Source organism: Hyalella azteca, unplaced genomic scaffold (assembly GCF_000764305.2).
Source record: "Hyalella azteca isolate HAZT.00-mixed unplaced genomic scaffold, Hazt_2.0.2 contig10907, whole genome shotgun sequence".
Classification (NCBI taxonomy): Eukaryota; Metazoa; Arthropoda; class Malacostraca; order Amphipoda; family Hyalellidae; genus Hyalella; species Hyalella azteca.
Window position 1 is genome coordinate 135,583 of NW_025940926.1, and position 14,882 is coordinate 150,464.

The 14,882-nt window shown below is 36.6% G+C and overlaps 1 protein-coding gene and 1 non-coding gene across 2 annotated transcripts; one reads left to right on the forward strand and one right to left on the reverse strand.

Annotated features, from left to right (window-relative positions):
- Positions 1 to 1,379: 1,379 nt before the first annotated feature.
- Positions 1,380 to 4,701, forward strand: LOC125178564. Its single transcript, XM_047882622.1, has 2 exons — positions 1,380 to 1,396; positions 2,510 to 4,701. The coding sequence occupies exon 2, from the start codon at positions 2,527 to 2,529 to the stop codon at positions 4,222 to 4,224; it is 1,698 nt and encodes a 565-aa protein (XP_047738578.1). The 5' UTR covers positions 1,380 to 1,396; positions 2,510 to 2,526; the 3' UTR covers positions 4,225 to 4,701.
- An 8,064-nt stretch (positions 4,702 to 12,765) lies between these two features.
- On the reverse strand, positions 12,766 to 12,847 carry Trnas-cga. The gene has a single exon. It is a non-coding gene; the product is annotated as a tRNA-Ser (tRNA).
- Between the last annotated feature and the right edge of the window lie 2,035 nt (positions 12,848 to 14,882).

Genomic DNA, 14,882 nt, shown 5'->3' on the forward strand with positions numbered 1-14,882 from the left:
GTTTTTTGCATTGCAAAGTTGAAATACGTCCTGGTGCAGATGAGAGGAGAGGTTATCTCCAATTAACACTTTGTGACCTTTCAAATTCTTACAGAAGGGCAGCAGAAGAGTTTTAAACCAATCATAAAATGTGTCAGCATCATAATGTCCTAGCTTTATGCTACATTATGTAGCATAAAGCAAGTTAGGAAATCATAGCCAGATAGCCTACATAATACATTTAGCCTTTAGGTACTACCATCCTACTACCTTTAAAAAATCCCTGAAAAAAGTGTGAAAAGTGCAATTTTAGGAAAGTAGCTACCTCTGCTAAGCTGCTAAGATCTGTAGCAAAAAAAAATATATTTGCCTTTTTAAAAAATTTTACTTGCATAAAAGTTGCACACACGTGTTGGCCTAAAAACACAATTGATAGAATTTGCCTATCTTGTTAAAAAAAATGGCAGCCATTCCCAATTTCCCACAGGATGGGATAATAAGGGACAACCCTAAACACACATTTACAGTAGCTAGAACCTCAGTTAGCAAATGCTCCAGACTCCAGTTAACCAAAAAAATCGATTAACAACAAAAAAATTTCTATCTATGTAGCCTACATAGTAGTACATTACATAGTACCTACATAGATAGGTCATACTCATAGGCAGGCTTATAGGCCTAGCCTCCTAGTCCTACTCCTAGTCTCCTAGACTCCTAGTCCTAGGTACCTAGTAAAAATTTTGAAATTTACCTATGTAAATATTTGTAGCTTTGCAATATTATGATTAGTTTAGGTACCCCGTTTTACGGTATACATACCTAGTAGAATTTAGCACTATACTATCTATAGGAGTAAGCACTTGCACTAAGTCTAATGCCATTGCCAAATGGCAGAATAAAAATTAATAAAACTTACAAAAATAGGCTATACCTACAAATCTATCTAAAAATAAAATACACTGAGGACATGGAATTTTGAGACATTAAATGATTAGTGAACGAAGTATATTGTCAACTGTCAAGTGGTACAAATTACGATCAATCATCAATGAAAATAGAATAAATAATGGTTCATCCTTCATCCAACGGAACTCAGCACAAGATGTCGGCCGCCGGCGACATTGAAGTTTAATGAGTAAAAATTATTTTTCAAAGTTAGTTAGCTGTATGAAGAACTAGTAAGTATCTGAAAGACATTTTTACGAAGTGTAGTTATCATGACAATGTCACATTAAAAAGTTCAGTTTAGGAAGCTACGCGAGTAACACGTAAGCATCGAATCACTGACGTCCACGGTTCATGCATTCGTGTTTCGTACAAATTTGTAGAAAATAATCCAAAGTTGCCACTCTTCAATTGACCAACCAGTAATTTTTTTACAAATAAGCTCTATATTTTACCAATAAGCAACGACCATGTAAGTTTTCAATTGTAAAATTTAGCCTGACAAATAATATTTTGATGTGCAATTCGGTCACGACCTTAGGATTTACGTTTGTGGGATATAGACAGCCTACAGGTCGCATCATCTCACGGTTTACATTTGCTTGAAGTAATAAGCACTTTTTTTAGATTATTACTACCTAGAATGTTCTCAACAGTTAAAAACTGTGTATAATATTAGAGAAACTCAGTCGAAAATAAACGTTTAAATCGTTTTGGCGTTTGGCAGACGTATTTATGCCGTTTACGTCATCTATCTTCCGACAACTGCAACCCTTTCTGTTATGCAGACATTGACTCGCTCTGTTTGGACAGTTTGGTGGACACTGGAGTGACTGGACAGTGAACTGGAATAAATTCCCGGTCAAGATTTTAAATACAATTTTTATAGAACTTTTAGCCACTAATGAATCCTATTATCCTGCACTGATTAAACAGTGTTCTATTATTGACAATAGAGTGATAAGAAGCCTAAACTTTCATATCGCTACCAAGAATGATACAGAGCGAGTTTTCGTTGTTAACAAAACTTAAAGCAAAAGCCATATTTTTTAAGAACACTTCTTATTAATATTTTTGAGGCACGTAAATTGTCTCCTTCACTCATTTTTTATGATTATTTTGCACAATTGATATATTAACAGGCGCGAATTCACTTTATAATGCCCAATGCTTTCAATAAATCTTGCTGAGCTCGTTTTCTACCTCGTTGGGACTTTCGATTTCATCTCTGCTACAGTGAAGCCAGTTGCAAATCTCTGTCGTTACATTGCTTAAAAGCATGATTGAACAAATTCAAAGTTGTATTAGTTCAACCAAGCACAACTAATTGTTTAACTAAAATATTATTTCATTAGTCCAATTATGTCATAGTAATTGTTGAACTAAAATATGGTTGTCTCAGTTCAACCATTCATTTTAAGAGTAATGGGTTTTTTCGAACACTAATCGATTAATTATAGGTAAAAATGCACAATTATTATTAGTAGTAGCGCTGCTGATGTTGCTAGCAAAATATTTTAATTGCGATACGGTTGATGTTGCACTATTTTTTCAAAACTAAAAAAAATTATCCTACTTATTTCAGATTTCACTGTGGAGATAATGTTCAAATTTAAGAAGAAAGAACACGCTCCTCACTCTTCCTCTACTTGTGAAGGCCAATATATCATACAATACGAAAAAGGACTCGTCAATAATAAACTGGTTTACGTCAACATTGAAAAGTCTACTGTCTTGGCTGCTCACCCATCAACAGGCTGGTGCATAACACATCTTAATTATTGGGATGAAATAAAGGACAAGCAAGGATCATTTGGGGGATTCCATTTCGGGGGAGGTGAGACACCAGCGGATAACATCTGGCAGGACTTCTCCGTGATAGAACCGAAAGGATTCATATTCGTTTCTAAACCGAGTACAAATAACTATGCAAAATGTGACGGCGTCTATGTCTATGAAGATAGAATTGATAAAATAAACGGCCGAGACGTGTATGTGAATCGCACGAATGGTAAATTTCTAGCAGGACACCCTAACAGTGGTTGGTGTATCACGGACCTTTGCTACTTGGATGAAGTCCAGAGAACACAGGGAGCGTTCGGAGGGTTTCACTCAGTAAGTAGCTTTGAACCCGAAGACGGAAACTGGGCATCTTATGAAGTGAGTAAATTTGGTCCATTTGACGCCAAACACGATACGATCTACAAAAAGTCGTCTTGGGTGAAACATGAAAACACAACCGTCTCATTCAAAGCGGTGGCCAACTCAGGAGTGGTCAGAACTGATGAAGACTTTCACGAGATGCGCAAACGTTGCATTTCTCTAAATTGTGGAGGCTTTGCATGGAGAAAACCCCACTACAATCAATATGGTGAAGAAGATGATCCGCCAGTTTGTTTCTTTTACCGACGGAGTCAGAACGAATTGCGCCTATCCTTCGTTAGTTCCGATAAGTACGACTTTTACATAGCTCCAGAAAAATTTTGCCCGGACTGCCGTTTTGTACCATTCCGTGATCCTGCACCCTCATGCCACGTCAATTGGCTTGCCGGTCGTCCTGTGCATTCTTTTGCCTGCCAGATAGTCGTCCCATTCACCACTTCTTCGACGTATTATTGCGTGGGTGGATTTCATTGTGGTTACAGCGGGATCCAACAACATTGTGATCAGAAGCAGCAAATCCTCTTTTCCGTCTGGAACGATTCGTGCGCCAGCAGCAAAGTTAAGAACTGTTGTGTGTATCCTGGAATAGTTGCCAAGCCATTTGGTGGTGAAGGTATGGGCATGCAGGCGATAGGCGTGAGCGGGGACACCTGTGGATCAAGCGATTGTTCGCTTGCTGCCTGGACCCCTGGCACGGCATACACATTCGTTATCAGAGCTTACCCGTTAGCAGGTGGTACAGAGTTTGCCTGTTATGTACACAAACCACATTGTGGTTGGCAGCTGGTCGCTCGTCACGAACGTCCCGAAGCCCCGCGTTCTGCCAGAGGGAAACTTGAAGACTTATACAGTTTCATCGAAGACTTCTCCGGTAACTCTCTTCGACGAAGGGCAAACTTTGCCGCGTGGGTTCAACTTGATCCTGGCGCTCAGTGGGAGCCAGTGAGACGCATTAAAGGAACGTCTACAGCTGACAAGGAGGTTCCGAACAAGTCAGTGCGTCTTGTGACAGAAAATTCCTACCAAAAGGTAGAACTAGTGAGCGGAGGTGAGGCCTTAGAACATTTCAGCCTTTATGAGGGATATTTGAGTAACCCTCTTCCTGTACCAGACATTCTAAAAGAATTGGGCAAGTAAAATGTTTCCCATTTCTTATGCGAAAAGTATCTCCTCTAAGACGAGTTTTATAAAATATAAAGGCAAATTTTTTCTTCCAATCTATTGTCGCCACAGGATTTAGTCTCGTTAATAGTTGGCAGTTTGTTTGATGCTGCAGCTTGATACTGTTTCTGGGACTGATATGGGCTAAAAATACTTCCATTAAAATTAGTTAATGACAAACACAGATGCCATCCAAAAGCAACAACGATTCTGTCATAGAATGAAGTTGTTTCCATTACGCTGCCACCAGTTTCTCTGCCTATAATGCATGCTGTTTCTCGCCTATAAACTCTGTAAGGATGTCATCTGAATTACTGAAAAAATTTAGAACCTAACTCGTACAGCCTAGCCAAGCTATCCAGAATACTTCGCCAGTCAAGGCGCGCAGCAGACTGAGCTGCTGTTGGGCGCGCATCCGTGCACCACCAATTTTGTGCACCAATAGGCCCTGAATCGAACGTTTTGGATCTCTCCGGACATCCACCAATCAGCCGTGAGCCACTCGGCTTTGTCCTTCTCCAGCCTTGCATAAAACCTGTTGAGCACCACCAGGCCGCGGATCGAATATGACTTCCGGGCATCGTTAAATTACGTAATTTTACGTTCACCGCATCTGAGGTTAGGTTTTAGATAGCATAGTTCTGTTCTAAAATTTATCGTCCTTCGACGAGTGGCCGTTCGACCGAGGGCTGGTTCGGGAGCGCAGCCGTGCACCACCAATTTTGTGCACCAATAAGCCCTGAATCGAACGCCTTGGATCTTTCCGGACCTACACCAATCAGCCGTGCACCACTCGGCTTTGTCCTCTTCCGGCCTTGACCACCACCTACCGTGCACCACCAGGCCGCGGATCGAATATGACTTCCAGGCATCGTTAAATTACGTAATTTTACGTTCACCGCATCTGAGGTTAGGTTTCAGATAGCATAGTTCTGTTCCAAAATTTATCGTCCTTCGACAAGTGGCCGTTCGACCGAGGGCTGGTTCGACCCACGGCCTGGATACGGACGGCTTGAAGTGTTGAAGGCTACGTTCCGGAAGGCAGGAATCATGATGGTCCATTACATCCAGGGCAGTGGTGGTCTTTGGCAGGCGACCCGGCTGGTTCGACGTACGGCGTAGATATGATTGGCCAGAAGTGTTGAAGGCTACGTTCCGGAAGGCAGGAATCATAATGGTCCATTACATCCAGGGCAGTGGTGGTCTTCGGCAGGCGACCCCTGCTGTTAGGCTGCAGAGCTATTGCTAGGTACTAATCCGCAAATCGTTTGTCTTATAATGCAACTAGTGTTCATATAGATTTATTTCATATATTATAATATTGATGATTTGCAATCCGATTAACTTGATTCGACTTATGTAATAATTCTTAGAATATCTAACAATTGATTAACTTGATTCAATTTTTCGAGTTATTTCTCTATTCCCGTAGGAGAGAGAGTCGCTCTCTATCTCCTGCCTTACGTATGTCTTACTTACTTTAAAGTTTTCAGTTACTAGTATGTTGCTACGAAACTTCTTGGTTTAAATTAGTTTTCAGTGTAATTAAAAAATCAAGACTCTTCTTATGTGTCTTTTCTGGCTTTGTCAATTTGTTTATTCTGGATTAAAACTTATGATAAATTGCATGCTTACAATATTACTTGTATTTTACGCTTACTGTTCGTTCTTGAAGTGAAGGTTCGAGCAATTGGAAACAGCTACTTATTCCTCTTTTATATCCATAAAATACGAAGTGTGAATTCTATATTCTACGTTACGAGTCTGCAAGCATTTATAACATGGGCCCATTTATATATTATTACCTTCAGTTATACCTTGATCTACCATTAACTTTTTTACCCTTTTTCAAATATCATGTTTTACATCAATTTCTTGAATTTACCGCTGTAGAAGAATTAGTTATCCCTAGATATCCATTTAAATTATCGTTACATTTGAAAAACAAATATTTTATATTACGGGTAAAACGGCATATGTTTTTCATAATTTAGGACCATTCATTTTTTCCTCATTTTTCACATAACAATTTTGCGTTATTTTTATGTTATATTATTAGCTATAAATTTTGGAGGTCAGAAAAATAATATTTAAAAAGCGGGTGTTAATTTTTTCACGATAAAGTTGGTGATACTCGTATATTCGATGGAAGGAGCTAAACTAAATTTCCATTCTCACGTAAAGCACATGAAACTTTATTTTGATTAATGCTTGTGTCAGTACTAAGATGCCTTACCTTGCAATATATATGATAGGATTCTTGCTCAGCGTAAGGAGGTTTAGACGTTATTGACTATGATTGATTTGATTGTTTGCAGTAAATAGAGCATATATTAAGAATCTGTCTTTCTAACCTAAAATTTGGGCTTTCTTCTCTGAATTTTACAATATTGCTAATATTCTCACGAAAACATTCTATGAACTCCAATATGATCATTGTGTTAATACTTTGTAACATGTTCGCCCTCTATTGATAATTAGATTCGTTGCATTCATCTTGTTAATTTTATTGACCTTCATTGTCAGCGAAGTATATAATGATTTAAACATAGTTTATCAGCACCGCTGCCATTCGGTGTTTTACCTTTTGTCATTATTTACTACCGAATTCGGTATTTTACCTTTTACTGCCATTTACTAAAGGTAAATTCGGTAATTTACTAAAGGTAAATTCGGTAATTTACTAAAGGTAAATTCATTTATTTACTACTGCCATTCGGTATTTTACCTTTTTGTCATTATTTACTAAATTTGTCATTATTACAAGCAATTAATTAAAACGTGCCATTGAAGCGTATTGGGTTGGTGACGACTTTGTATTATTTTACATTAACTGAATTTGAGTTTTAAACTCAAAATGTGGTACGCCATTTTTTTTAATTTCAGCAATATTTTGAACGAAATCAGGTAGGTCGTAGAAGAAAGAAAACCGAAATTAGAAATCATCGATGAGCTTCTGAAATTTATCATAATTGATTGGGATGCGCATATAACTAGGACTAATTGAATTATCTAATTGACCAATAACCTTCTTCATTTCTCGCTTTAGGAGTTTAATTGCGAAAAGCTTTTAACCTGACCTCACTGTCAACGCAGAACACGATCATCATGCATATTTTTCCGCTACATATGGCCCTTGTAGACAAAATTAGAACGGCACAACATAAGTTCACTTGTTAGCTGAAGCTTTTTAGCTCATCCAGGCACGATTCTTCTCGAGTTAGCAAGTCAGCTGACGCCGCCATCTGTCGCGACAAGTTTACGACGAGTTATTCGTCTTGGGAGCGTCCGAGATGCGCTTCACGCTTCGACTTTTTGTACTCGCTACTTACGAACACTTGGCATCGTCGGTGAGGTGCATTTTCTGGGGTATATCATTCCTCGGGTAAATGATCAAACTCCAAGCTATACAAATAATGCTTAATGCTTTGGTTACGTAATTATTATGGCATGTAAAATTGGGCAACGAAGTGTAAAAGTTTAGCGGACACTGTCCTTAACCGGACGCGTTCCATACAATACTAAATTACATCAGCACCAGCCACTAAAGCAATGTATAGGAATTAGCGAAGAATGTCGATGCTTATTCCGTTCTCCTTTTAATTTGAACGGGTTTATTATTATCGTGTTGCGTGCTGTTATGTTCTCCAAAGGGATTGGGACGGCAAGTATAGAGCCGCGCGCTAATGGGGAGTTACGAAACAAAACTTAGGAAACTGCACAATATGTATGTATAAATGCGGTTTATTTAATGCCGGCAGTTAGAATGTAGATGTGCATAGTGTGCTCACGCGTTGTGAACAGGTGTACCTATACAGCACGTTTGCATGTGTTTTTTTAACGATTACAGCGCCCGCGAACGCAATTTTTCATGTTGCTCGGCCGGACTAAATAAGTCTTCAAACTTTCATTAAAAATTGATTGTGATATACGTAGAAGGTAAGGCGTAAATGTCTCGTCTTCCGTTTTTTTCAGCGTGTCACGTTAATTGAGTCACGGATTAACATACAAATACTAGCGTACATTATAAATATAAAACTTTCTTAATATTTTCCATTAAGAATTTAATTTAAATGACATCGAAAATTAAAGGGCTGCCATTTAATTGATGCTGGCCAATCATGCTTCAAATTTTTGACAGAACTTAGAATTTCAATCGGAGCGTTTTGTCACAAACCAGTATTTGAGAATTTTCTACCAGTGAATTCAATCATTAGAAAAAATAACTACAAATGTAAAACAGTTATTTAATACCTTACCTTCAACTAATGTTTTATTTTCAGGGTATAACGATATAAACCTTATGCGAAAAATATTTGTATATGCGTTAAATAATCGGTATTTAGATAATTTATGCACTTATATGGTACTTTTTTCGTTGAATGTTATTTTTTCCTGAAAAACTGAAAGTAAACGAAGTTTTGCCTGAATATTTATATATTTGTAAGAAATAATAATATTCTGCCTTATTTTTGCTGAATTAACGAACAATTAAATGTCTTTAAATTAAATGGCTTTTTTTGCACCAGGCCATTTTTTTTTTTTTGTCTAGGAATGAGAACATAAAAGTCTTTGAAATTGTCTTCATTGAAATATTCCCAGAAAAATCTGACGTAAAAGCATCTGTATATATATATATACAGATGCGTCATAAACCTCATACTTGGATGAAGGAAGGTTCTTTGTTTATTTTCATTAAAAATACATTTGTGAAATACATGTTTCAGAATGTTTTTCTGGATACTCTTTACTACACAGAATTCCTTGTTTTTGTGACGTATTCCTATCATCAATTGATGTTATTTACATGAAAATGAAGCTGCTGTGATGGCGCCCAAAATATCGGGAGCAGCAGGGAATTATCATGGCTGCTCAAAGACATTAATAAAAGCAGCTTACGGACGAGACTGAAAAATGGAGCGCGACAAAGAACTCGGCACGCTGGGAAGGTCGCCGATCCTATACCGTGATACGTTCTTAGTCTGTAAGCTGACAAGCGATCAAAATAGAGCAAATACCTGCCGGGATATGCATAACAAACAGCCGTGCTGGTCTACTTCTAGCTTATCTATAGCGACTGATATGTTCCTAGAAGAGAGACCAAACAGCCGTGCTATTCTACTTCTAGATCATCGAGCGACTGTTCTGTAGGTACATAAAGAGAGACCAAACAGCCACGCTAGTCTGCCTCTAGCTTATCTAGCGACTGCTCTGTACCTAGAAGAGAGACCAAACAGCCACGCTAGTCTGCCTAGCTCTATAGCTTATCTCATCGACTGTTCCGTGCTGGAAGAGAGAGACTAAACAGCAATGCTAGTCTACTTCTAGATCATCTATAGCGACTGTTCTGTACCTAGAAAAGAGAGACGAAACAGCCACGCTATTATATAGCCTGCCTCTAGCTTATCTATAGTGACTGTTCTGTGNTGTTCTGTTCCTAGAAGAGAGACCAAACAGCCGTGCTGGTCTGCTTCTAGCTTATCTAGCGACTGTTCTGTTCCTAGAAGAGAGACCAAACAGCCACGCTAGTCTGCCTCTAGCTTATCTAGCGACTGTTCCGTGCTGGAAGAGAGAGACCAAACAGCAATGCTATAGTCTGCCTATAGCTTATTTATCTAGCGACTGTTCTGTACCTAGAAGAGCGAGACCAAACAGCCACGCTAGTCTACTTCTCGATCATCTAGCGACAGTTGTGTAACTAGAAAAGAGAGACCAAACATCCACGCTAGTCTACTTCTAGATCATCCAGCGACAGTTCTGTACCTAGAAAAGAGAGACCAAACAGCCACGCTAGTCTACTTCTCGATCATCTAGCGACAGTTCTGTACCTAGAAAAGAGAGACCAAACAGCCGTGCTAGTCTACTTCTAGACCATCTAGCGACAGTTATGTACATAGAAGAGAGAGACCAATCAGCCACACTAGTCTGCTTCTATATAGCTCATCTAGTGACAATTTTTTGCCTAGCTAGAGAAACGTACAACTGCTGCTTCTACATCTTCCTATTACTGATATTTTCGCCAACTGAAACAAATTCTACAGAAATATTTATTTCTTGCTCGTTCCTTAAATTACTTTGAATTATTCCTGCTTGGATTTTTTCTTCCTATTTGTCATTTATTAAAGTTGTTTCCAAATGGGAGTGCTTCTTGGGCCTCCAGCTTTTTAAAAATTATTTATACTGTATTTTTTCCTAATTTATATGGATATTATTTATTTATCTCGTCATTATTATATATGTCGTAATATAGAGCTGTTATATGGAGTTATATTCTGATGCAATATAATTATGTGGACTAGTCAATAATTCTATAAAGATTTGGATGAATGAAAAGTATATCCATTTTCAGATGTGGCAAATTCAAGAAGACTCCGAAACATTTATTAGAAACTTGCTGGCTCATACATTAATATTTTCATTAATTTTAGTCATTTTTTAGCAGTTATCTTCACTGCATCTAATTTAAGATATTTAAAAATTCCCAAAATGAAATATTTCTTCCACATTTAGGTCACGACGAAAAAAACATAGAAATTTTTATTCATTCATCGTACAATATTCTGCGACAATCTCAATTCATTGTTGTATTAATTTTCTTTTAATATTGTAAAATGAAACGAAAATGTAGAAAATAGTGCATAAGTAATGTAATTATATCGAATAAAAATATTATTGGGTCATGCACCGTCGCGCTTACTATGCAGACTCTGCTTCAATAATATAAAAATAACAGCCATGCAATAAAGGTTTTAAATGCACTTGCATTTTTCATTTCCTCATATGCCATATGGGCAATATTCATAGTTAGTAGCTATTTTAACCCAACTGCCTGCGAACTCTTGTGCGATTAGATAAAAAAAAGTCAACCGATTTTATTACTGCTTTCTCCATGCCTTTTAAGATCTCCCATTATAAGGTTAACATTTATTATTCACCGATTATCAATTTCGGGGTGTCATTGTGTTTCTTATACTATTTTACTTTAGGTGTCCAGGTTTCATAAAAATAATTGAAATTATTTACATTGTTGGGATCTTTAAAGCCTAAATGATGGCTCTTAAAAAGTCTTTTTCGAAATTGACGCCGTTTTTCGGTGTATTTAATTGGTAATATAGTATAATGTGATTAAAAAATTCGAAAAACTAGAAAATAAATACTGTGTGGGAAATCACCAGTATTCGTGGCTGTGGTGTCCGAGTGGTTAAGGAGATGGACTAATTTTGGACCCACGCAGGATTGTTGGTTCTAAAAGAGCTTTATTCATCATTAAAGGTCAGTGGGAATAAATTGCGGTTCAAATTATCCTATTTACATAATTATCATTGAATTTGTTCAATAGAAATAAAGCTTGGTGTTTTTCCTAAATCGATCCAGATTCCGGCTGACCGGCCACCAACTTCGTGGGTTCGTAACCACTGCACTTCACATTAAAAAAAAAGTAATACGTCATATTGTCCAAATAGTGACGCACTTTCCGTGGGTAGCTCTGGCACGCCCCTTTTGACAGCAAAAACTGGGTCAGGGTAAAAAAATCCGTTCCAACAAAAAAACAAGAAGTGCTTCGCTAATTAGACAAAGTCTCACTCACTTATTTGAGTGCAGTAAAGAACATCCCGTAAAGTAACCATCATTGAAGGCGCATCATGATCTTAAAGTTAACTCATAGCAAATATGCATTAATGTACTGGGCCTTTTAGCGCATTTTCTCATTTATGGAAAAAATGCAATATTGTGCTCGCCATGTCCGTCCGTCTGTCTGTCCGTCCGTCCGTCTCAAGTTTTCGTCGACCAGAAAATGCGCTCTCTGTCACTCACTGCAGTGAGTACTGAGTTATATTTTTTTACTATATAGAAGATGGATAAAACATAAATCAACAAGGGATGCAATATTGTCTAAATGATTTATTCACGTACTAACAATATTTGCAATAGGTAATCTATATGTTATGTACATAATATATAATTTTTGCACTGGAAAATATGGATCAATAATATTGTTATGCACGCTGAATTTGCATGCGCTCTCGTGTCACACGGTTATTTGCTTGACTACATGATTTGTGCACGAATGCATTTTGGCATAGTTCTCAATCATAACAGTAAATATCATTCGCAGGAAACATGTTACTTGGAATAATAATTAATATGCAATGAAAAAAATTAATAGCAGACAAGTATCTAGGCATAATTTTCATAATATATCATTATAATTAATAGCTCTGTGCAATCTTGCAGTCCAAAATAATTAAAAACTATAAAGAATCCTTGGGTTTTCATATTTTCAATCATAGTTGGAAAATCAAGAGACATTAAAAGGTAATTTGTTTATTGAAGATACTTTTAAGTATTTTACACTTCACGTTACTAACCCATTCCATGCACGATTCATCAGCGAGGTCACGTTTGCTATTCAAATTTGTGAAACTATGCAATTTTACTCTATTACACTGCATATTATTTGAATATTATATTCATTATATTATAGTACATGTTATTTGATTCTCACTTTAAAATGCTCGCTGTAGACAGGATTCGAACCTGTGCGGGCAGAGCCCAATGGATTTCGAGTCCATCTCCTTAACCACTCGGACACCACAGCCTTGCGTGATCTGATAAAACACAAAATATTGTGACTGAGTTTTGTAGTCGTAAAAAACAATCCGATAGCTTTAATTCAATATAAATTTTTGACAGCAGTTCGTAGCTGATTCTGATGATCATTGATCCCACGGCATAAATACAAGTATTATTCCACATAGGATATTGATATATACAAATTAACCTCGACAAGCTAATGATCATTTCTGCTAACTCAAAATAATACAGATGGAATTTTATTCCTACAACAGATTTCTTCACTGTCTTATTGTAAAAATAATTTGTGTTTTTGCACTGCAATGCACAATTCATTATCAAACATGCACTACGATTGCTGCAACTGGGGGATTTGGGTTGGGCTTCAATTTGCACGATGAATTTCCAATCGAATTTTCACCTGTAATTGATTAAACGAATTTTCAACTGTAATTTTCACTTTTCAAATAATTTATAAAAATAATCAAGTTTTGGTCTTGAAAAGGTCTAGCTTATGCGACCTTCAGAGTGAGAGAGGAATGTTCTATTCTAATAAATGCCAACAAATTTCCTGGAATTTTACTTGATCGGAAAATTTTTGATGAAAACTGAAAGCTCTAGGTGCGTAATTGAATCTAAATTATCTTCATTTATTAGCGCTTCACAAGTTCACGCCTATGCGATGAGCACTGAGCTAATTCAGGGATCCATTACGAACGCAGCGAGAAAAATGATTGCCATTTCCTACGGAATTTATAAAATCTAATTTCATGCAACAAAAAACAAAAATTTTTATATTATTTCATGGAAATTAGATTTCCTGTTTATTTTGGAGCCTTTTTAACGAAATTTCTTTACTGAAGAACAATTGAAGACTTATTTCGTGTGGTACTATACGTATATTCGCGTCCTCCCTTCATGCAAAACTTCTATATAAAAATTACGAATAAAAAGATGGCAAATAAATCGTTCGAAAAATCCGTCCTCAAATGTGAGGGAATATTTCAGTCCTCAAATGTGAGGGAATATTTGAGTCCTCAAATGTGAGGGAATATTTGAGTCCTCAAATGTGAGGGAATATTTGTGTCATTTTTTTATTATTTGAGTCATTTGAACTCATTTATTCATCATTGAATTTATATCATCTGCATTTATGGCAAATGCATCAAGTGCGAGTTCTGACGTTACGTGTATTTGTAGTAATGCGGGACATGAACATTTGTTCTTCATCAAAAAATCTGATCTGATCTTTTATAGAGAGGTATTAATTTTAAATATTTTAGCACATCGCATCATTAAATTTTAATTGATTTAACATGCGCAACGTGACATGAAATTATTTCTAGCATTTCAGCTTTGATAAAAATGATAAAATAATAACCAAGTATTCATTTTTTAATAATAATATACAACTCTATGAATGCCCTCTCAGCGTAAGAGGATTACAGTCGGAGTAAAATTATTGTAATCCGGGATTAATATATCAATTTCTGCGACGCACATGTTACTGTGCTTCGAGATACGTGATTTTTATGCGTGAGTTATATATGAGATTTGCGTTCTCGTCTGAGCTATGTACATGATTTTTCATGTAAATATGAAAGTATAGATACTTGTTGATGCTTGTATATAAATTGTATATGTTGTACTATATCGCCGCGTTGTACTGTAATATATGATCGCTGTACAAGTGCGTTCTTGTATAAATGCTACCGTATTTTTTCAAGCGTGACCGACAGTTTATTAAAATGTACGAATATATTAAAGAGTGCAAACGTATTAAAACGGACAAACGTATTAAAGTGTGCAAATGTATTAGTGTACAAATCTATTAAATTCTCTGGTCACTATAACTACGCGCGTATAAATCAGTATATTCTGCCATCTAAAACAAAATCTATTAAAGTGTACAAACGTATTAAAATGTACAATTAAACGTATTAAGGTGTACAAACGCAATAAAATGTAAGTAGTAAAACGTAAACGTAAAAAATGTAAGTAAAACGTAAAGGTAAATAAAACGTATTAAATTGTAAATAAAATGAATTAAAATGCAAGTA

What these genes read in the sequence shown, in the direction of transcription:
- LOC125178564 (XM_047882622.1), top strand. Translation starts at nt 2,527, where the DNA reads ATGTTCAAATTTAAGAAGAAAGAACACGCTCCTCACTCTTCCTCTACT.